Source organism: Hemibagrus wyckioides, linkage group LG08 (assembly GCF_019097595.1).
Source record: "Hemibagrus wyckioides isolate EC202008001 linkage group LG08, SWU_Hwy_1.0, whole genome shotgun sequence".
Lineage (NCBI taxonomy): Eukaryota > Metazoa > Chordata > Actinopteri > Siluriformes > Bagridae > Hemibagrus > Hemibagrus wyckioides.
Window position 1 is genome coordinate 14,998,739 of NC_080717.1, and position 23,194 is coordinate 15,021,932.

At 37.8% G+C, this 23,194-nt stretch overlaps 1 protein-coding gene across 6 annotated transcripts; it reads left to right on the forward strand.

Moving 5' to 3' along the window:
* Window positions 1–1,041: 1,041 nt before the first annotated feature.
* Window positions 1,042–22,059, forward strand: septin6 (septin 6). Of its 6 annotated transcripts, none has more exons than XR_009205302.1 (11): window positions 1,042–1,191; window positions 3,136–3,250; window positions 7,788–7,983; window positions 8,682–8,868; window positions 10,126–10,287; window positions 12,795–12,891; window positions 14,171–14,339; window positions 14,433–14,565; window positions 14,914–15,104; window positions 16,327–16,383; window positions 17,997–18,896. XR_009205302.1 is itself a non-coding variant. In XM_058396813.1 (11 exons), exons 1-11 carry the CDS (start codon window positions 1,162–1,164, stop codon window positions 20,926–20,928), a joined length of 1,320 nt encoding a protein of 439 aa, XP_058252796.1. In that variant the 5' UTR covers window positions 1,042–1,161; the 3' UTR covers window positions 20,929–22,059. The 6 variants fall into 6 exon arrangements, 5 of the variants coding, with proteins under 5 accessions (XP_058252796.1, XP_058252801.1, XP_058252800.1 ...); XM_058396813.1 differs by lacking the exons at window positions 16,327–16,383; window positions 17,997–18,896 and adding exons at window positions 20,112–20,141; window positions 20,919–22,059; XM_058396818.1 differs by lacking the exon at window positions 16,327–16,383 and adding an exon at window positions 16,679–16,726.
* The last annotated feature ends 1,135 nt before the right edge of the window (window positions 22,060–23,194 follow it).

The following is a 23,194-nucleotide window of genomic DNA, read 5'->3' on the forward strand; positions in this document are numbered from 1 at the left end:
TAGAGAACAAGTAAAAACATGACTTGGCGTGAAGGTATTCATAGCAAATTCTATGTCACTGCCACTTTGTGACCTTGTGAAGGTCTTTTTGTTGAAGGTCTCAATGAGAAGATATCAGGTATTAGACACTGGCCCTGGTGGTGTGAAGGGTGAAATAGAACCTAATACCATAAAGTACATTTATTCAAGCAAGATTAAGAGTATAAAAATGAAAGAAAATACATAAATTGTATTTAGTTTTTTGCAGAAATTCTTTGACTTCATAACAAAAGACCTAAGACCTAAGCTTTTAAAAGAGGTAATATAAGATTGTTTCAGATTATCTGGGTTCATCTTAATGTTTTATAAGTTGTGGCTACTAATGCCTATGAGCTTTAAAACATTCCTCACTATGTTTTATAGAAAATTACCCATTCTAAGAGTGTGTGTGTGGGGGGCAAGTTTTTTGTAGAAAGTACTTGTTTTCTGGGTTTATTCTGCCATAAAACTTGATTTGAACGAGTTTGACAACGGCCAAAATGTAATGGCTAGACGAGTGGATCAGAGCATCTCCAAAACTGCAGCTCTTGTGGGGTGTTCCTGGTCTGCAGTGGACAGTATCTATCAAAAGTGGTCCAAGGAAGGAACAGTGGTGAACAGGTGACAGGGTCATGGGCGGCCAAGGGTCATTGATGCACGTGGGTCAAGGCCAAGGGTCATTGAGGCTGGCCTGTGTGATCTGATCCAACAGGCAAGCTACTGTTGCTGAAATTGCTGAAGAAGTTAATGCTGGTTCTAATAGAAAGGTGTCAGAATACACAGTGCATGACGGGCCAGGACAATATAAGACAGGTGGTCATAATATTATGGCTGATTGGTGTATGTGTAATTTTATAAGTACGTATGTATGTAAGAATATGTGAATGAACCTCTTTGTGTTGGCTCCTTCGTGTGTGTAAACTGGCACAGGCAGGTTTTGGTGCGTGTGTGTGAGTGCGCATGCGTGCGTTCGTGTGTGCGTGCGTGCGTGCGCGCGTGCGCATGCGTGCGTGTCTCTCTCTCTCTCTCTCTCTCTCTCTCTCTGTGTGTGTGTGTGTGTGTAAAGCGTGTGTGTTGAGTGTGTGTGTGTGTGTGCGCGCGCTTTGCCGTTTCCTGTGCAGGCTCTTTATCCAGAGACGGAGCATGGCGGCCACTGAGATAGCCCGACAAGCGGTAAGTGATCTTTTAGCTTGGGGACGATGCTTTGTTACTGGATGTGTAGTAAAATCTCAGCGGTAAATCAACAATGGCTCCAATGATTTGCGTTTTGGTTTATTTAAGAGGATCCGTTAAATTATTGCTTTATTACAAACGTTGTAGCGCTGCATAATAAACAGCACGTAGGTGGTAGCGGAGCGGAGAGTATAGAGGAAATAGAGTGGATGAAGATGGACCAGAGGCCTGTAATTGTTGTGTAATTCCACTACAGTCCTGTTGATTTGGCGAAGCCATTCATTTGTATTAGTTTTGTTCGAGTTGTATTTTTTGGGGCTTGACCTCGAACTCACATGTTGATGGCTTTATATGTCGATGAAGCTGCACACCAAACCGAATGCAGCATTTGCAGCTATTGGCATGGTAAATATCGAGTGGTGTGTGTGTGTGTGTGTGTGTGTGTGTGTGGAGTCTCACATATAGAGCATATAATCCATTCTTTAATGGCGTCCGTAAAGGAAGAAGAGCCGGCCATGTCTTGCGCCTCGGTACCGTTATTTTATTTTCCCATCCTGTGCAGTGGGCGTTGTCTACCACTGAGGAGACGATGTGAAGAGTGATTCAACAAAAATAAAAATATATATTTTAAGAGTAATATACCATACATGGCATGAGCCATGAGATGAGCTTTTATTTTCTGACTCATCCTACAGGCAGCAGAAGACTCTCATCTAATTTCTCATTTATAACAGTGTAAATCCACCCAGTGATACACTGCACTACACTATAGCACATTTTATATAAATGCAGACCAACAATATTTTAATCGAGATATCAGTTTAAAGCCTCTGGTACATTTTCACCCACTGTGGTGTTGAAATGATTCTAATTAATATAAAATCATATCATATGTTTATGTGGAGCAGCTGCTTAAATAAATTTGTTCTGTCTATAGTATATTGTTATATAGATCATAGTCTAGATAGACTAGTTTTATATCAATCTAAAACTTCTCAGTATATGCACATTAACCTGGAACTGCAAATATATATAAAACATCTTTTATTGATCTTAACTAGCAGACCTTTTGACGTTATTTTAACAGTTCACAACAAGAACATTTGTTCTTTTATCCTAAAAGTAATTTTATTTACCTTGGTGTACACATTATGGGGATGCATTTTAACTCAAGAGGCTGTACGTGACTTCAGTGTTATATACATTAAAACATGTCCTTTTTCTGTGCAGTAACACTTAAAAATTGGATAGAGTATTCCTTAGCTTTAACCGTAACACATTTATGGTTGCTGTTTCAGACATCATGTCTGCCTGGTGAACGCAAGTACAGCGTTTCCTGTTCGAGCCTGAGCAGGCCAGGTGCAGAGCTGCTGACAACGTTATTGTTAAAATGCATAAAGAGCCAAATGCATAACCTGTATGAATACAATGGTGTTGAGCAGATGTGTGTATAGACCGGTTCATTATAGTGGTATGTACAGTAAGTGTAATGTAAAATGTTTCACAGGTATCAGCACTGCTACTTTAGTGAAAAGTAGATCTTTGAACTTTTAGCTGTGGTTTTGAACGGTTACTGTCAGACAGGAAAAAGGAAGTGAACAGTTCCCTACCTGATTTGTGCTTTTTCGATTTGTGTGAACTTATAAGGAAAGAATAGCAGCCAAGTTTATTTATGTATAGTATCTCTACTATAGTAGAGATTTTCTGCCATTACAGACATACTGAACACTGGGACATGAGATGCACATGTACACATACAGCCTTGGACCATTTATTAGATGCATGGATTTTCTTTTTATATTTGATCTAAGGGATTTGGGGAACGATCACAGTCTTTAGTCTCGTTTGAATACATATATACTTCTCAGTGAGTGTTACTAGCAATAAAAACCTACGTAGTTCTCTGCACATTTGTACTGAAAATTGACCTGGTTTTGTTTGTAGGGAGAGGGAGCACGTGCAGTGCCACTCTCTGGCCATGTTGGCTTTGACAGCATGCCGGACCAACTGGTCAACAAGTCTGTTAACCATGGCTTCTGCTTCAACATCCTCTGCGTTGGTAAGTGTGTCATGGTAAATTCTTCTCGTTTATAGCCATCAGTCACTTTTTGTGATGCAGTTAGTGCTTGTTTGCTTAAACTGGGTCAAAATTGCTCTTCATATTGTTTTTGCCTACTGCTGTTTTAACGTTGGATGCTGACTTCTTCCTGACGGCTGATGAATGAAATTGTCTACTTATGAGATATACGTAATAGAACAATCTTCTATATGAACAGAATAATATACTGAGATTATTGCTACATGTTATAAATGTAGCAGACTTTGCAATACCATTAGAAACACATTAGTGAACCCTTGATGTGATCATGCTTGATTTATTATATGGACAGTGGTGGCTCGGTGGTTGAGGCTTTGGGCTACTGACTGGAAAGCTGTGAGTTTAAGTCCAAGCCCCACCAAGCTGCCACTGTTCAGTCCTTGAGCAAGTACTGTCTTAACTGTGAATCATGTAAGTTGTTAACCAAATGAACAAATATAAATGTAAATAAAGGCTACGATTAATTAAAACAGAACCGTCATGTTTAAGATTTGTCACAATGCTCACACTGATTTGATATTTTGCGTCTCAGAGTATTGTGCTCCAGTTAATATGTGATCTTTTTTATGGCCCTATTCAAATGGTGAAGTTAATCCAAAGGTTCCTGACATATAGTCATAAAACTGAATGTTATCAGCAGATGTTGAATAACTTCTATGTTTTGGAATCCTAATTCTACATTAAATTATACAATTCTACTTAAAAATTATTTCGCCGCACTCTCCTGTCAGAATTGTATCATATAAATGCTGTTCTGGCCTGGAAATTTTCTGTGGGTTTGTTTAATGGTCCTCTGACTGTAGTGTATGAACATTCCAACTATGTGATAGGCAGAAGGGGTGTGTTTTTAAGGGGATTTTATAAACTGAATATTGTTTTTCTTACAGTCCATTAAAAAATACTGAATACTGCACTAAAAATAGTCTGTGTCCGTGTAATGGGTGAAATATAATATAGTCTCAGCCTCAGACATCATTCCCACGAACCGTTGGCTGAACATCTGATGCATGACATGCAAAATTGGAAACACTTCAGGAGTTTTGAAGATGTCATCTGATTGGTTGGATTCTACAGTTTGTCTGGAAATAAAGCCATTGTAATGCTCTATTTCACTAATGGAAAAAGGAATCTGTCATGTTTACAACTGCAACAGTGAGCGCTTATGACGATCAACTAAATGCTGGATTTTACATATTATCCAGAGTTCACGGTATAGATTCATTAATTTGCACAAATTTCTTAAACAAAGGATTTGGTAGGAACATTGACTACATTTTCTCGGACCTAAAAGTGAACAAAACTAACTGTGATTGGTTGCTGGACAGGTCAGTCAGACACCCTCTTGGATGGTTTTTGCCCAATAAAAGCTGCTATGGAGTCCAGACCTTCTGCGGTCAATCTGAAGGTTTGGCTATGCGAGACAAGATATTGCTTAAAAACAGTTATTTTAAAGTTAAGGTACGAATTTGGCCATGTGTTAAATGTTTCTGACAGTTGCCTACAATGAACATACATTTTACTCTCCATATACTTGCACAAAATGTTTGGTAAGAAACAGGAAGTAAATGCATTGAAGTCTTCTTTTACTATGTAATACTATTAAGACACGTTGCATACAGATTATCTTAAGAGATATTTTATTTTAATGTGGGTAGCTGATTTAGGAATGTCAATTTCAGAGAAAGATAGGGAGATTTTTTTTCAAAAGCCAAGATTTGTTTAGTTCAAGATACCTAGCTGACTTTTCTGGACCCCTTCTAAGCTCCATACGTTGAAGGTGAGCGAGATTTCCCTGTGCTGGTGTTGCAGATGGGGTGAAAGCATGAGAAATATTTGGATTCTCCATTATTTGTTTTTATGCTGCGTTCATTATTTGTAAAGGTGACCATGCTAATCAAGTTGTGATTTTTGTGTATCATCTTGAGGATTGTGTGTAAGCACAAAATCTATAGATAGCACAAACATTCCAGTAGTTTTAGTTTTGCATTCAACACAGCACTCAGAAGGCATCTAGGACAGTGGTTTCAAACCCTGGTTTTGCACATTTTTGTGTGTTTCCTGGTCTAACACACCCAATAGACAATGTTAATTTCCTAAAACAACAGTACAATAATCAAAGCAGAGCTAGTCAAGGTCTAGGGAAATAGCAGCCTACTCTCTACATCATTATATGTGGCATGAAATAATGGCTTTTATATAGTATATGCCATTTTGGATGAACCACAATATGAATGTGAATTCCACATCTTCAGCCACAAAATTTCGATGGCAATTTATGTTAAATAATGATGTTGAAGAGGTTGAACAGCTTATGTTGATTTAGTAAACAGATATTAAAACGAAGAAAAGCTGGAAATACACTATATTGCCAAAAGTATTCGCTCACCTGCCTTGACTCGCATATGAACTTAAGTGACATCCCATTCCTAATCCATAGGGTTCAATATGACGTCGGTCCACCCTTTGCAGCTATAACAGCTTCAACTCTTCTGGGAAGGCTGTCCACAAGGTTTAGGAGTGTGTTTATGGGAATTTTTGACCATTCTTCCAGAAGCGCATTTGTGAGGTCACACACTGATGTTGGACGAGAAGGCCTGGCTCTCAGTCTCCGCTCTAATTCATCCCAAAGGTGTTCTATTGGGTTGAGGTCAGGCCTCTGTGCAGGCCAGTCAAGTTCATCCACACCAGACTCTGTCATCCATGTCTTTATGGACCTTGCTTTGGTCACTGGTGCACAGTCATGTTGGAAGTGGAAGGGGCCAGCTCCAAACTGTTCCCACAAAGTTGGTATGCTGAAGCATTCAGAGTTCCTTTCACTGGAACTAAGGGGCCAAGCCCAGCTCCTGAAAAACAACCCCACACCATAATCCCCCCTCCACCAAACTTTACACTTGACACAATGCAGTCAGACAAGTACCGTTCTCCTGGCCACCGCCAAACCCAGACTCGTCCATCAGATTGCCAGATGGAGAAGCGCGATTCGTCACTCCAGAGAACGCCTCTCCACTGCTCTAGAGTCCAGTGGCGGTGTGCTTTACACCACTGCATCCGACGCTTTGCATTGCACTTGGTGATGTATGGCTTGGATGCAGCTGCTCGGCCATGGAAACCCATTCCATGAAGCTCTCTGCGCACTGTTCTTCAGCTAATCTGAAGGCCACATGAAGTTTGGAGGTCTGTAGCGATTGACTCTGCAGAAAGTTGGCGACCTCTTCGCACTATGCGCCTCAGCATCCGCTGACCCCGCTCCGTCAGTTTACGTGGCCTACCACTTCGTGGCTGAGTTGCTGTCGTTCCCAAACACTTCCACGTTCTTATAATACAGCTGACAGTTGAATGTGGAATATTTAGGAGCGAGGAAATTTCATGACTGGATTTGTTGCACAGGTGGCATCCTATCACAGTTCCACGCTGGAATTCACTGAGCTCCTGAGAGCGACCCATTCTTTCACAAATGTTTGTAAAAACAGTCTGCATGCCTAGGTGCTTGATTTTATACACCTGTGGCCATGGAAGTGATTGGAACACCTGATTCTGATTATTTGGATGGGTTAGCGAATACTTTTGGCAATATAGTGTATAATTGTTTGAATTAAAGTCTGATACTGTTACCATGATTAATCCTAACATTTTGTTAGTTTACTGAATGTTTGTGTCGTACATTCCAACTCCATTCTTTGAGACCGATAATACATACATATACGTGTGTGTGTGTGTGTGTGTGTGTGTATATATATATATATATATATATATATATATATATATATATATATATATATATATATATATATATATATATATATATATATATATATATATATATATATATATATATATATTATGAAGAGAAGAGGAAATGCTTGTGACTCAGTGAGCAATCAGATCCTGCTTCGTGGATTAGTCAGAATGGGTCGGATGATCAATGAGTCAAGCCTCTGCTGCCATTTTCTAATTGATCTGATGGTGATTTAAATCCCATCACTGAGTGTTTAAACTATGGTTTCAACTTTGCTCAGCATCAGTAAGATAATATATTTTTTGACAACAGACATAAAATGCTAAGCTCCTATATTATTCTATGTGAAAACACTTCCCTCAGGCAGACAGAAGGGAAACTCCTGGAAAAGTACTTTACAAGTTGAATGTCAGAAGTGGCCAATGAGAGCTAGCCATATAATTAACATTCTGGTGGTGTAGAATGATTAGGGTTTTTTTTATTGCTTTTATGGAGCACAGGAATGAGAAGCCATGAGCAGCCAAGATGATGAAAGTGGAAAAAGTTTGACTGCCTGAATTAGAAAGCCTAATGAAATGATGGATGTTGCAGTAAATAATATATTTTACAAAAATATGTGAGAGAATATGTGGCTATTTGAATTACTTTAATAAAAGGAGAGTGTGTAAGTAAGGCCTGTGTGTATTTTACCATTGCCCACTTGGACTCTGATGCCTAAAGTTTCTACTGATTCTACTAATGCAGCTGTTATGTGATCTTTAGGGGAGACCGGTTTGGGAAAGTCCACTCTCATGGACACCCTGTTCAACACCAAGTTTGAGGGCGAGCCGACTCAGCACAACCAGCCTGGAGTGCAGCTCAAGTCCAACACGTATGAACTGCAGGAGAGCAACGTTCGCCTTAAGCTCAACATCGTCAACACGGTCGGCTTCGGAGACCAGATCAACAAAGAGGACAGGTGCGAATGAGTTTGGTGTAGTAATGAAAGTATTTGTGATTGACTGATAATCGTGTGTATGTAGACGTTGCATATCACCTCAGAATCCTTTGGCTTACATGCATTTAAATTTGTGTAATTCTGCCTAGGTATTCATGAAGTGCAACTGTTGGTACAAACCAGCTCCAGCCCAATTCTGTTCATTGGCATATCGTGGCCATATTGTTTACAAATTACATCATGTTCATGATCATTATTAAGGCTCACAGCCTCCTGAGTCTGTTACACCAAATTTCTGATCTGAAAACAATCTTAGGACTAGTTTACAAAAATATATTTTGCATATTATGGCAGATTTTGTAAATTGGAGTGGGCAAGGCTTAATAATTCATATGAACCAAGGAATCAGCCATAAAAAGAAATTGTGGCTCTTTTTTAAGAAATATGCTCGAGATACAGGATAAAAAGTGGCATCATCAGGCAGATGCCCGTCCCTTTATTAACATAGCAGTGGGAATTCTGCTGTTAAGAGCAAATCTGTTCATGATTGGTCGCTCGGGTCAAACTGTTTCTATTTAAATGGATTTTATTCAAATAGAGAGGGAGTCATTTTCTGTCCAGCTGATGCCAGCATACAATGGCATGTCCCTTCATTTTTAGGTTTAGTACTTTATTATGTTTTTAGATTGAAGTGCATTATTCTACATTTCTGTTTGCAGCTACAAACCGATCGTGGAGTTCATCGACACTCAGTTCGAGGCCTACCTTCAAGAAGAGCTGAAGATCAAGCGAACCCTTCACAGTTATCATGACACGCGTATCCATGCCTGTTTGTACTTCATCGCACCCACTGGACACTCCTTAAAATCTCTGGATCTGGTGACCATGAAGAAGCTGGACAGTAAGGTCAGTGCTGTTTAAAGCTCTGCTGAAGGCATTGTTTGGGCTTATGGGTTATTAAATTGTACTCCATCCATTTGATTTGTTTAGTTTGCTGGTGTTAATTAGGGTTGTGTTAAAATCACAAGTTCTCTGTGGTTACAAAGTCAAATATAATCTGTAACCACTCATGATTTGTTTTAACAGTCTACATTTGCATGTACTGTACTAAATAAATCTCTTCCTCTTATTGTAGTAATGACCAATTTAGAGTTAAACTAAATTAGGACATATTTGGCAAACGTTTTACACACTGATCGCTGTCTAGATGGGCAAACTGGGCAGTATATATAAATATATGAATAATTAAATAAAAAGTGCAACAAGGTACAACTGTAGTGTTTTTTTGTATTGTGTTACTAAGAGGGATAGAAATTGTGCCCATCAGACTTCTTTACCTGTGGTATCCCTAATATGGTAAATCCTTTGTGTATGCTACTACTCCTATGTGTATTTAGCTCAAACCACCTGTACATAAGATGCGCATTTATCTCTTCTTTTTCTTTTTTTTCCTTTTACTTCTACTTCTCTCTCTCTCTCTCTATTCCATGGTTAACGTGACACATTTTCCCCAGTTCTGATGTTGCATGTGAAAATTTACTGATGCTTTTGACCAGTATCTGCATGATTTTATAAACTGTGCTGCTGCCATTTGATTGGCTGATTAGGTAACTTCTTGAATAAGCAGACGTTCCTAATAAAGTGGAATGTGAGTAATGTATATTTGTAAATGGTTTGATCTTCAGCTTTTAGAGCTTCTTCAACCCTCATACTGCTATACATTTACATTAGTTTAAAGATTGTTAATTTTTTTTGTCATGAAAAGGTCGAGTTTCACAATTAGGGCAGTTAAGATTCCTCTGGGAAGATTAAAATAGTTTCCTGAGATGATTCTGGGACAGTCATAAAAAATGCTAATTTTGAACCAGCACTGTGTGGTGTCACCCTTGACTGAGCTTTTTTTATTTTCTTGAGTGGTTTTCACTGCCCATATGATTGCTGTTAGATAGATATTTCATAAAAGTTACATTTCCATATGACACCAGCATTATATGAATCACTGTAAAGGCTTGTGTGGTAATAGTATCCACATGCAGTTAGGAATTTTCTGCTTCTGTTAGTTCTGTTATTAAACAAAACAGGGGAAAGCTTCAGGAATGGTTTATCAGCATTCATGTTTATCTGCTTCTGATGAATGTGTATTGCTTATTGCCATTAATGCAGGTGAATATCATCCCCATCATTGCCAAGTCAGATGCCATCTCAAAGAGTGAACTGGCCAAGTTCAAGATTAAGATTACCAGCGAGCTTGTCAGCAATGGAGTGCAGATTTACCAGTTCCCGACTGATGATGAGACTGTGGCAGAGATCAACTCTACTATGAACGTAAGTAACTCCAGCATTCAGAACAGACAAATGGTCTGAGACTGACGTGAGCAAGTTGGTCTCTAGTGTGGATCAATTGTGGAGAGAAAATGCTTTAAAATACAGGAGGTGAACCAAACTGTAGAAGTGAGCCACTAAGCTAGAATAAAGTGAAATGTTATGGGGGATTTGGATTGTTAAAACTAAATATATGATGAATAAATAAATGATGGATGTCTTACACAAAAACTAGTCATTTGAAGAATTATCTTGTAATGCACCATATGACCAAATGTTTGTGAACACCTGATCATACAATATATTGCCAAATATTTTGAGACACTCCTCCAAATCATAAAATTCAGGTGTTGTTTTTCAGGGGTTAGGCTTGGCCCCTTAGTTCCCCTGAAAGACAATCTTAATGTTTCAGCATACCAAGATATTTTGGGGCAATTTCATGCTCCCAACTTTGTGGGAACAGTTTGGGGATGTCCCCTTCCTGTTCCAACATGACTGCACACCAGTGCACAAAGCAAGGTCTATAAAGACATGGATGGGAGAGTTTGGTGTGGAGGAACTTGACTGGCCTGCACAGAGTCCTGATCTCAACCTGATAGAACACCTTTGGGATGAATTAGAGTGGAGACTGCGAGCCAGACCTTCTCGTCCAACATCAGTGCCAGACCTCACAAATGCACTTCTAGAGGAATGGTCAAAAATTCCCATAAACACACTCCTAAACCTTGTGGAAAGCCTTTCCAGCAGAGCTGAAGCTGTTAAAGCTGCAAAGGGTGGGCCAACTCCATATTAAAAACAGGCTAAAACAGATTTAACATGATGATGCACAAAGAGAGATTCATAATGACATGTATTGCCAAGGTTGATTTTGGATAAATTGACCTGCAAAACACCCTGATCTTGACCCCACTAATCACTGGAACAAGGACTTTATACCAGGTCTCCTTACTTGACATTAGTAACTGACCTCATGAATGCTCTTGTGGCTGAATGAGCAAAAATTCCCACAGCCATGCACCAAAATCTAGTGTAGAACTTTCCCAGAACACTAAAAAGGGGAACCAAGTCAGTGTTAATGGTCATGGTTTTGGAAAAGACATGTCAGTTGTAGAATAGAAGGTCAGGTGTGCAAATGCAGTAATTTCAGTTATATGGTTTAAACTGAGTGTAGCTCCATGTTTTCTGGGGTCAAGTGAGTTTTTCTTTACACTTGGCAAAGCTTTGTTTACTTTGAGTTATATGCCCAGTTTCATCCCGTTCACACCCCTCAGCTGAGGTTTTTTTCTTTTTGATTGGTTTAATTACAAGCAGTTTCACCCTGATGAAATCACAGAAACTAGACTTTTATGAATAAATGTGCCTTTAGTTTTCAGTAGGATCCCAGTCACAATGCACACCTCTTACTGGGTTTCTATATGAAAACCATGCCATATTAAATAAAAGATTTATTCCCCAAATTTATATCTATGTCTAAAAGCATACTTGTATGTAAATGTCTTTATCTTTAGGGAAAATGTGCACAATTTTAAATGACAGAGAAATTACTTGACCCAGAAATTGAGTGTTGAATGAGGTTATATTTACATTTCCTTGAGAAGTCTTTAGTAGTCAGATCCAGGCTGTTTGGATTTAGCAGTAAATCAGTGTGAGATTTCGGTTGGCAGTGTTATAGTTTTGTATTTTTTCTCAGATTACAAAATTTGAAAATTTTGGCACTATATAAACTGTATAGTCATCATTTGCATTTGTTGTTTATATTCATTTATGTTCATGAGCACTCTATTATGTTTAATGTTTCTATGTGGATCATTTCCCTTTGCATTTAATAAGACAGGAGAAACAGCCCATGTGGTGTACAGCTTGCCATCCTTGACTTTCTGTCAGGAAATAGCCCAGATGGACAGGAATGTATAATCAGTGAGCTGTCACTACAGGAAGTGTGGGAAAGACACACACAGCCACCCACAGAACAAAGACCTCTGTGTGAGACAGTTAATAAATGTAGATACTGAGTGCTGTGAGAGCTCTAACCCTAACTGACAAGTGTCTATTGTACTACGCTCATTTTCACACAGAGTGCAAACTCGGTGTTCTTCATACAGAGAATGTATATTAGATGCTACCACTGCTTAGATTCATATCTAACACTCCACTGCTGTAGATGGCTTTCCCTAGAGTAAATATTGCCATAAATGGGCGGCGGCAGTTTGTTTGCTTTATAGACTGCTATCATTTAACAGCATTCACTCTAAAATATTCTGTTCCAGTAGGAGTGAGAACACTGTGGCCTTCTTGCCCCAGATGATTTGCTTTGGTCTTTCTGTATGAATCATAATAGTTCATGAATATTGGCCATACCCGTTTTCTGTAAACTCGTTTGTTTTCTGAATACACCTTCCTCTGTGCATCTTTCGGCTAATAATACTGTACAAATGCGACAAATGTATTTAAAAATTGTGGTTGCAAGAACACTGATTTCTGATTTGCATGTCCTTTTTGGGGCTGTGTAGGGCCATTTGCCGTTTGCAGTAGTGGGAAGTACAGAGGAAGTCAAGATCGGGAACAAGATGGTGAAGGCACGGCAGTACCCATGGGGAACAGTTCAGGGTAAGTATTAGTCACGTCCTGCAGCAGAAATAAAGTGGAGATCGGTTCTCAGAGTTGGGGTTGTTACTGCAGACACAGGCTCTTTCTCACTTAGAGGCAACACATGGTTTTACTGTTTATTCAGTAAGGAAGGAGAGAACAGTTATAATAGAACATGATTTGTGACAATTACATTATGCTGCTGCCCCCCCCCTTTTCTTTCTCTCTCTCTCTCTCTCTCTCTCTCTCTCTCTCTCTCTCTCTCTCTCTCACTCTCTCACTCTCTCTCATGTTCCATCTTGATACAAGTCACACATTCATTGCGAGCAGGCTAGTGCTTAATTTAGCTTGACCTAGAAGCAAAGAAAATGCATGATAATTCTGGGTTGTGTTTGTGTGTGTGTTAAAATCTGCTGTATGAGTATGCAGTGGCATCTGGGCCTTTTATATATATATATATATATATATAATCCAAAATATTGAATCTAATTTTTTAATCGCATGAATATCTGCCTCCCTATGCACTATGAATTAAACTAAAGCAATATAATACTTTTTATGTAATGTTATCTAATAGTGCACCACTCTATATTGTCCTTGTATCATTGAGTGAGTCATAAAAATTGTCTGATTGTGAATAAAGGCAGCCTCAGGTGAGTTAAGTAAGAAAAAAAGACGTGTACAAGTGTATTGAAATTGAAAATTGTTGTTTTGAAGCTGTTCAGATGTCCAAGAGAATATCCTTTATAGAGAGATTTTTTGAGAAGACCTAGTTCTTGTTATTGTTTGTGTGTATGTATGTGTGTATATATATAATATATATATAATTTGTAATTTGCATTTAAACACATTTTTGTGTATATATGTGTAATTGGAAAGCATGCAGGTATGTAGTGTGGCTTTTGGAGCACCATCTACTGGACAAAATGTATTCACACTTTTTAAAATTGATGTCAAACTCAAGTTCAACCTTGACATCAGCAATTTTTGTGACCCATTAAAGGGCCATAAACTATGGCTATTAATGTTTTGCATTATTATCCATTTCTTAAATTGATCACCAATATCCTGGGTCTCTGAAAATTGTATTAGATGTTTCTAGGGTTAACAAAAAAATGAACTGTACATACTATTAGCTATTTATTATTATTTTTTAGTTCATGAGGCCCAAATGAGAGTCTGTGTGAATAAAATTCAGTATTTCAAGGAAAGGATTTCTTTAAAACGGATGATGTTCAAATGATAATCAGGTAGCAAGGCTTCCATTCCCTGCTGTTCATAAAGAATTCACTGTTTTCAGTGGAAAATGAGAACCACTGTGACTTTGTGAAGCTGAGAGAGATGCTGATCCGAGTGAACATGGAGGATTTGAGGGAGCAAACCCACACACGCCACTATGAGCTCTACCGCCGCTGCAAACTGGAGGAGATGGGCTTTAAAGACACAGACCCTGATAGCAAACCTTTCAGGTGAGTTAACGTTACATTAAAGCTTAAATGTGTATAGAAAGAAATATTTATGAATTGTGTTGCAAATCATGACTTTATTCTCTGTCCTTCCAGCCTGCAGGAGACTTATGAGGCCAAGAGGAATGAGTTCATGGGTGAGCTGCAGAAGAAGGAAGAAGAGATGAGGCAGATGTTTGTTCAGAGAGTGAAAGAGAAAGAGGCTGAGCTGAAGGAGGCAGAGAAGGAGGTTTGCTGAATTTTAACACAAGTGTACACAATTTACCAACTAACAAGTATTTGTAGAGGGTGTGGATGACGTGGAAAATACCAAAAGCTAAATATTTAGCTGGATTTTAACAATGGAGTACACAAAAAGTCTCATTGTTTCCCATATGTGTTTCTACATCAGACCATTTTTAAAAGAATTCTATCAAAAATTTATCATTAAATTGATCAAAATCATTAATTTGATAAATAAGTTTGAATATATTTTGCATCTACTCATCTGATATGTTGGCATAATGAAGTGCCATGTTATTCCTTCACCTGAACAAGGAAGCAATTTGACCATTGACCATTTGGTCCTCATATTTAGCTGCATGAGAAGTTTGACCGTCTGAAGAAGCTGCACCAGGATGAGAAGAAAAAGCTGGAAGATAAAAAGAAGGCTCTTGATGACGAGCTGAACATCTTCAAGCAGAAGAAAACGGCAGCTGAACTCCTGCAGTCCCAGGCCCAGCAAGCAGGCAGCTCCACCACACTCAAGAGGGACAAAGAGAGGAAAAAGTAAGTATCGATCTCTGTCCGTCTATGACCTTATCATTTTTCACGCAAAACGTCAACCTGATGAGCACAGAACAGCTGATATCCCTTTAATGATCTAATTAACTCTCATTGTCTAATCAAAGATTATTACTTAGCCAATATAGAGATACAAACCTATCGTTTTCAGTGGATGTAAAGTGGTGCATGTTTAAAAAAAAAAAAGAAGCAAAGTTTAAATGTAAACGTCGCTCTTATTATTGTCCTGATTGCCCGTTGTTAAATATTTGATAAGTCACATTTTAGTCCAGGCTTCTTTTAATCCAGATCATGGGAGAAATATTTCCAATTAAATATGACTGTTCTGAGCTGCTAATAATATTAGCTATTTTAAGATTATGTAAATACACACAGCAATATTGATCATCATATCTTAGATATTACTCAGATCACTTAGATATTAGATATTAATGATCATTGTGTTATTTAGAATAACTACAAATATCATCTTTAACAATTAACATTTAAAAAAAAGAGTAATTCTATTATTGTACACTAAAGCTTAAAAGAAAAATCCACCCTGACTGAATTAACAATATTACATAACAATATTTATAATTAATCTGATCTTCAATAGTGTAATAGATGTAAACTTGTTTTAAATGTCTTCCATCAAAAAACTGGTTTCACTTTGCCCACAATGCAGTTTGATAATCTGCCCATAGTGGCACCAGTGAGACTTCATTTCCACTTAAAAGTCAAGTGCAACAATGCTTAATGCCCGTTAGTGAGCTGCATTTCATTCTGAAACTATGAATCCATTGTTTGGTGACTACACTACTTCTGTGTTTGTCTTATTAACTGTCATTGAGAAAAGAAAGTATTTTTTAGTAGTTAAATAGGAAGCTGACTGATATCACTTATGTTTGGGATTACCATTTGACATCACTGCACCACATGACTGCTAATTTCTCCCTGCAATAATGAAAGTACAGAATCTAATTTTCACCTGCATTATTGAACATGTGACATATCCCAGTATAAAACATTTTTAATGTCCTTCAGGGTGGAGTTTTTCTTTAAATCACAGCCTTATAGTGTACACATCTAGTGTTCTTGTTTTTGGATTAAAACTGACTGGATATATTTGCTAAGCCTTTCCCCCAGCAAGAATGATAAACAAACTAAAGTCAAAGTGACCACTGCTCCTAACATGTTGGTAATCACTCATGGTTGTGTATTCAAGCTGATTTGGCCACTTCAACAGACCAATATAAAGGAGGAAGACACTTGCACTGAGAAGGTTTACATTTTTTTTTCCTTTCTCTATTTTTTTTTCCCCTCACTGGCTTTTTTGTTTCATTGAGCAAACCCACAGGTTCCCTCAAAGGCTGCGCACTATTCTTATACATCTCAGTTCATTTCATATTCACATGTTACTGAGGAAACACTGTTTATTCTGCAGGATGTGTGTTTTTAGAAACGTACAGTTCTCCTCAGTAACCAAGCAGGGCATGGCATGTATGATGGAATATTGTTGTGTTCTCTTCATCATGTGTGGTCAAGTTTCTGCATGTTAAATCCATGCTTTCTTCCAGTTAAATCCTCATCTGCTTGCTGCATGCTGCATGAGACACCTTATGCTGGTAAGGCACTTAACATTAAGGCACAGCTTAATCCATATCTTAAGGAAACTATTATAACAAAGTCCTTGTGGTTATCGAAAGTGAATTAGAGATTCAGTATACACGAATGGATCTCGAGACTCTCAGAAATGAATTAAGCAAGGATAAGTTTGCACTTTTTACCCCAGCCTTCATGCTAGCGGGTGCGGCTCATTTGGCAGGTGAGCGACTAAGAACGTGCATGCAAATAAACACAGGTGCACCTTGCCTGAGTAAAATATGGCTGGTGCAACAACAACAAAAAAAAAAACAAACCTGTTTTGCATACGTCTCCTGTCATCAAACAAACTGGAAAACCTGGGTTATTTCACTTAATATTCATTATTAGGATTTTAGGATCTTCCTAACATCCTGAATGTCTATGTTGAACACATTGCCGTTTTTGACCGTTGGACAAGATTCCATGAATGTTTTTGACAGAATTTTTATATTTCTTTCAATTAGTTCATAATAATATGACTTGGCTGGTAAAACAGATGGGCGTAATGTGCATGTCTCTGTGGCCATTGGTGTCTTCTCTGTGCCATAACTACTGTAGCTATGGTGTACGCAGTCAGTAATTACAGTAATTGCTGCCTAGTATTTTGTTTTGATATGGAATCCCCTCTATTGCACTAATCTTATTATAAGCTCAAAAAGTGTCTTAGTGACAGGGAAAGAGGGCTTACAAAGACAGTAAATTTTCAGCTCTATCATTAGTCTGAATTCTGTGCTCTGTGGTACAGGCAGTGGTTATCTTATTTGAGGTGTCGCACACATCTGAATGTTGTGACGTTCTTCATGCCATGATTTCACACAAGCAACTGTTTCTCTGCTGCACAGCACAGCATGGACCTTACTGGTGTGTTCAGCTGTTAAGTATGCCCTGCCATACACGCCATTTTTGTATAATGAATACCTGGGTGAGGGTGTAGTTATTTATAATGATGGAACAGTGGACGTTGTTGTCGTTAGATGAGGCAGCACTGATTCTGGGTCAGCAAGCGGTTTTAGGCATTCTGACCACTGGACTTCAGTTAGCTGTTGTACGGAAGTTCAGGTTCACACAAACATGCCGTTGGTTGAAAATGAAAACAGGTTTCATTTTCAAGAACGTTCCACCTTACACTTTTCCCATAACCCCTTTCAACATCTCTAACACATTGCATTAACCTTTAAGATTTGTGTACAAGTGAACATAGTATGAATGCAACCAGCAGAGAAAATAATCCTCGTTCTCTCTCATTTGCAGTTCAGGGTTCCTGTAGAAAGTGCTCTCCCAGCCAGCTGTGAATGAGTTCTTCCCCCTCAGTGCTACTGAGCCATGCTGCTCCGCTCCCCTTCCCCTCCTTTCCCTCCTCTCCCAAGCCTCATACATAACCACACTGAAGAGGGATCATTAATGTGAATGGAATCGTTGACTTAAATGCATTCTGTTTCCTTATATTTTTTATTTTTCATTTCATGTTAAGAGCCATTGTTTCTCTTCTTTATAATGACTTGTTTTGGTTGATCTGTAATGCATGACCTGATTTGCTATTAACGTTAGTGAGCGTGACTACTGTTGTGTTAATAGCGGGCTAAAATGAGACTGACATCAGTAGGGCATGGTTTGCTGTTTGTCAACAGTTTCAACTGGAATGGCTTTGTTGGTTGGGCTCCAGTGCTTCAACCAAGAAGTCTCTTCCTGTACTACTTATACTAAAGGTGTGCATCACTTGTTTTTTGCTCGTGGTGGAAATGATTTTAACTTATTTCATTAAATCGTAGCAGTAATGTACACCTTTAGTACATCAGTAGTACGGAGTTTGGCATGTGGTGTTTGTTTCATTTTATCCTGATGCACGTTATCAGAATGTTTTCTAGTTATCTTTGGTCATGCCTCAATGTTTTTGTTTTTAAAAAAAAAAATACATGCCATGAGCACGCTTATATAAGGTGTATTAAGGCAAGCTTTTGCTGTGCAACATTTTAAGTATCAGCACCTTTATACCTGCTTATACCTGCTTCTTTAACTATTTTGTGATGCATTATTCCAAAAAGAACATTTTGTACTTAGCGATTTTAATAAGTATTGCCAAGGGATCAATATTGCACTTGTCAGTGTAAAAATAGTCTTCTAAAACAAATAATAAAGGACCAAACATTGAAACTGTGGGCAAACTCCTTGTGTACAAGTTTCGTGACATAAATTCTGCATTGTACATGTTTTAAAAATATAATGCCACACATGAATATTTTTATATTATCTTGATTATAATTCAGTTCATTATTTGAATATTTTGGAAAGGTGCGTCTTTTGTTGCTGGGTGTTTGGAGACACCAAAAAAAAAAAAAAAAAACCTTCTCAAGGTTTAGATAACAGTGGATCTTCAATTCATCACAAATTCTTTGTGCAACATTTTGGGCTCTACTCAAATAGCTTCAGAAGAGCAGAAAAAAAGCATCCAATTTTGTTTCACAGACAATTTCCATTAATGCTACTTATACAGTCAGTGGTCACTTTATTCCTTATACTCCTACATCTTGTTCAGTATCTTAGTAAGCAAACTTAACATATAGGCTACTTTGAGAGTGGTTACAGACTTCAGCCATGTTAGCTGCTTTATACTATGCTTCAGTGAATCACAAGCTCTGTTAGTCAGATATGGCTGCTAATTCAGGGTTAAATGATGATCAACAAACTATGCATGGAAAATTGAGCAGTGGTCTCTATAAAAATGTCTGAAGAAGGTAGGTATATAATGCAGTAACGGTGTACAGAATACAAAAACTCTTAAGATACTGCTGTCTGAAAATGTTGTACTGATAATGAAACACCACCTGGATAACATCTTTCCACTGCTGATGGGGGTTGATGGGGCTGCGAAATTGTGTACAGCAGATGGGCTACAGTCAGTGATTATAGTAGTTCTGTGTAAGTGCTCATTAAAAATAGAGGAGTACATATTAAACAGGAAATTAATGTACATTATCATGTAAAATGAATGAAGATTGTCTTCACACACTGCTGCTTCCAGTTGTAACTGGGATTCTCTATTCAGATTCCACTTTATTAGGAACACCTGCTCATTTACACAGTTACTCAATAATTTAATGCGGAAGTGGCACAGATCATGAAATCAACACAGATACAGGTCAAGAGCTTCAGTTAAGCTTCAAATGAAAAACATTAGAATTGGGGAAAAGTGTGAACTGTTATATGGTTTTCTCTTAAAGTGGACGATGAGTGCATATTAACTCCATTTTAAAAATAAATAGTTTATGAATGAAAAGCAATAAAAGAGATGAGTGTACTGGTGGAAACAGGATGGTCTGTTGAATGATGAATGGCACTGAACAGGTGTGTCGTCCTCTTAAATCTTAGGTTGGATGTGTGTAAGGAGACTTTCCTCCGGTGGGTCGTATGTTCAAGCTCACTACACTCTCCCTGCTCACTGCTTTGTATATGTGTGTGTATTTACTTTTCTTTGCAGTAACCCCTGGCTCTGCACTGAGTAGTACCATCACCCACACAGCTTTGCTAATGGACCTGAACATGAGTCTTTGGTTATTTGCTACTAAAGGCCATAGGAAGACATTGTGGATGCCAGCTTTTGGGGGTTTCTAATAGAATGACTTCCTTATGTATAAATAGCCTTTTTTTTATTATAGCAACATTTGCAGAGAATGCTTTGTGTGCTAATACTTCTAATCACTTTCCTAAGGCTGTGCTTACTTTGCTTGAAGTATACTCTATGCAGTGCTGTGTGATGTGGTATACTTAACCTGTTTAGCCTCTTCAGGTAGATCCTGAAAGTGCACTCAGAATATGTATTTCAGGCTAATTAATACCTGTATATACAGAAACTCTATATCGAGACGTTTATGAATATAAACAATATACAAACTTTCAGTGGATTTTAATTAAGCCATGAATTTTATTTAATAAACGGCCCACACCCTTCCCTTCCTCTGATTTTAACAGGCTTACAATTGCACATAATTGGGACTAAGCTCCAGTTCATGTTCATAAACACAATACTGAATATGCACTAAATATTTTGAGTGTGTCAAAATGTGTGAAAGAATTTCAGATTTGTTTGTGTAAACCTCGTCCTCCTGTGGTTTGCTATTTCTCTTTCTGCCTGCTTGATCTCTTTCTCTAACCTGCGTTTCTGTCCCTTTCTTCTAGCTTCTTTTAAATCTCTCGTGGCCACCTGTCAGAAGAGGGGATCACGGCTTCCTCAAGAACTAAGCACCCATTTCCTCTTCCTGCCTTTCAGTCTGTTAGCCTTTTTTTCTTCTGGAAACTTTGTTGTCTGCTCAGTTGAACATGGTCATATGTCGGCTTTACATGGTATTTTCTCCCAGAAGTATTTGCTCTTTTCTATTTAGCCACACCGAACAGTCCCACACTAATATTTTTATAGACTTTCTCAAGATACTGGAATCAAAGTTCTGGTAGTAAAAAAAAAAAAAAAAAGAGCATGAAGGGAAAAGAATATTTATTGTAAAAACATCAGTTTTTTATAAATTTAAATATATATTGCTTTTGCATCATAGCTTTCATTTACACCCCTATCATTTGCATTTACACATCGGTTTCACCCGTGAAGATGTGTTTTGTGTTGACTCTGACTGTGAGATAGAAAGACCCAAAGACAAAAATTGCATTATAATGTTTAATTTTATAGATTCTTTATCATAGATCCATGGAATAGATCTAAAAGTTGCTTATCGAGCACAGTTATTTAAGTCAGGCTGATGTTAAGTTTGATGAGTTCCAGTGATAGTAATTTCTCACCATCCTCTAATTTGTTGAATTTGTTGAAAGGTTTTATGGTTTAAAGAAGCCCTTCTGAATACCATGTAGGTCACATTCGGAGCCCCTTTTTTCATTTCATGCTTTGCCTTATCTAATCAGCCTTTGCATGTTTTATATGCCTCTACAGTGTAAACGCTTTCTCTGTTGGCCTTTTTTCCTCGTAGGTAGTTATTACAGGTCCATGATTTCTCTTAAAAACCATGTTCTGGAAATACTACACATTTAGATATATAGATTTGGCAGTTTACAATACGCAATGGCAGTCGCAGATATCCGTCCATATTTATATATAATTTATAAGGATCTATTTTGTGTATTGAAGTAGAAATGTGCTGATGATCAGTCACACTGTTGGTAGGTGGTCATTCTGGTTGACTCCCATCGTTATCCTGGCATCTTTCATCAGTTACCCTCCAGCACCTGTCCTAACACAAAGTTGTGAAATATTTCATTGTGCTATGATTTCATCTGTGTACATTTTCATTAAAAATAAAATCTGTCAAAAACTTTTGTTTAGTCATTCGATTATCTGAAATGTTACGGGTCTTAGCATGCATTGGATTTTGGTCAAACATGATGGCATTTTAATGACAAAGCCATACATTATACATCATTTTAAGAATCACACAGGAACACCAAAATTCTTTTTAATAAAAAATAGTTTAAGAAAACTTTAATCAACCAAAATGATCCCAGTATCGAATTATTCATTATATACTATACAGTATAATCCTCTATAGCTTACTGTTGGATGCAACAGGGGTAAGAACTTGATAACAGTGTGGTATTGTACTGAAATTAAACAACCAAAGAACTATAGCCCCTTATGTGTACAAATATATATTAGATAAATTAATTTGAAAATTCATTAAGCCCCTAGCTTTAACATTTTAGGGCCAGCAAATACCTTTACACTGCTGCCATAGCACTTGAGATGATTTGATAGATTTACAGTTGCATGTTATTGTCTTTTCATACTTTCTATTTTCTAACATCATACTTTCTGCCGTGTGAATTTAATGATGAAGTTGATGCATTTGTAGCAAACTAATGAAGTAATATTCCAAAAACACAATCCTTGTGGCATCCTGTACCCTCCATCACAGAGGCACAACTGAGGAAAGGCCTATTTGACTAAAATGTTTTGTAAATGCTTGATTATTACATAGGGTGAGCCTATTGCCATCTAGTCTAAAAATGCTGAGAATAGCACACCGTCATAAGAAATACTTTCTTATAGCATATACATGAAATCTTCATTTTGGCTAAAATGGGCTGCCTCATTTATAGTTATTTGTTACAATAACAGTGACACATTAGTTGGTGTTGCTTTGATATGAATGCATTAACACAAAAGTGCCACTGCTCAGTCAAAAATAATGAAAGGCTAGAGGTTCATGCTGTACCAACTGTATGAAACATGCACTATAGTCTTTAACTGTGTTTATACCACAGGGCTGTTGAATGCTTGGTTCTAATCAGTTAAAGTAGTTTCAGGCAGGTCTTGACCACATGACAGCTCCATATCAATTCAATTCATATTTATTTGTATAGTACTTCTAACAATGGACATGGTCACGAAGCAGCTTTAAAGAAATAAATCATATCACTTCACCAATTTAATTGTAATAACAGACCAAAAA

Bases quoted from the DNA above. Each gene is read 5' to 3' on its own strand.
- septin6 (XM_058396813.1), top strand. From the start codon at position 1,162: ATGGCGGCCACTGAGATAGCCCGACAAGCG. The intron at 12,892-14,170 runs GTAAGTATTAGT...CACTGTTTTCAG, and splicing joins CCCATGGGGAACAGTTCAGG to TGGAAAATGAGAACCACTGT. The intron at 14,340-14,432 runs GTGAGTTAACGT...CTGTCCTTCCAG, and splicing joins CCTGATAGCAAACCTTTCAG to CCTGCAGGAGACTTATGAGG.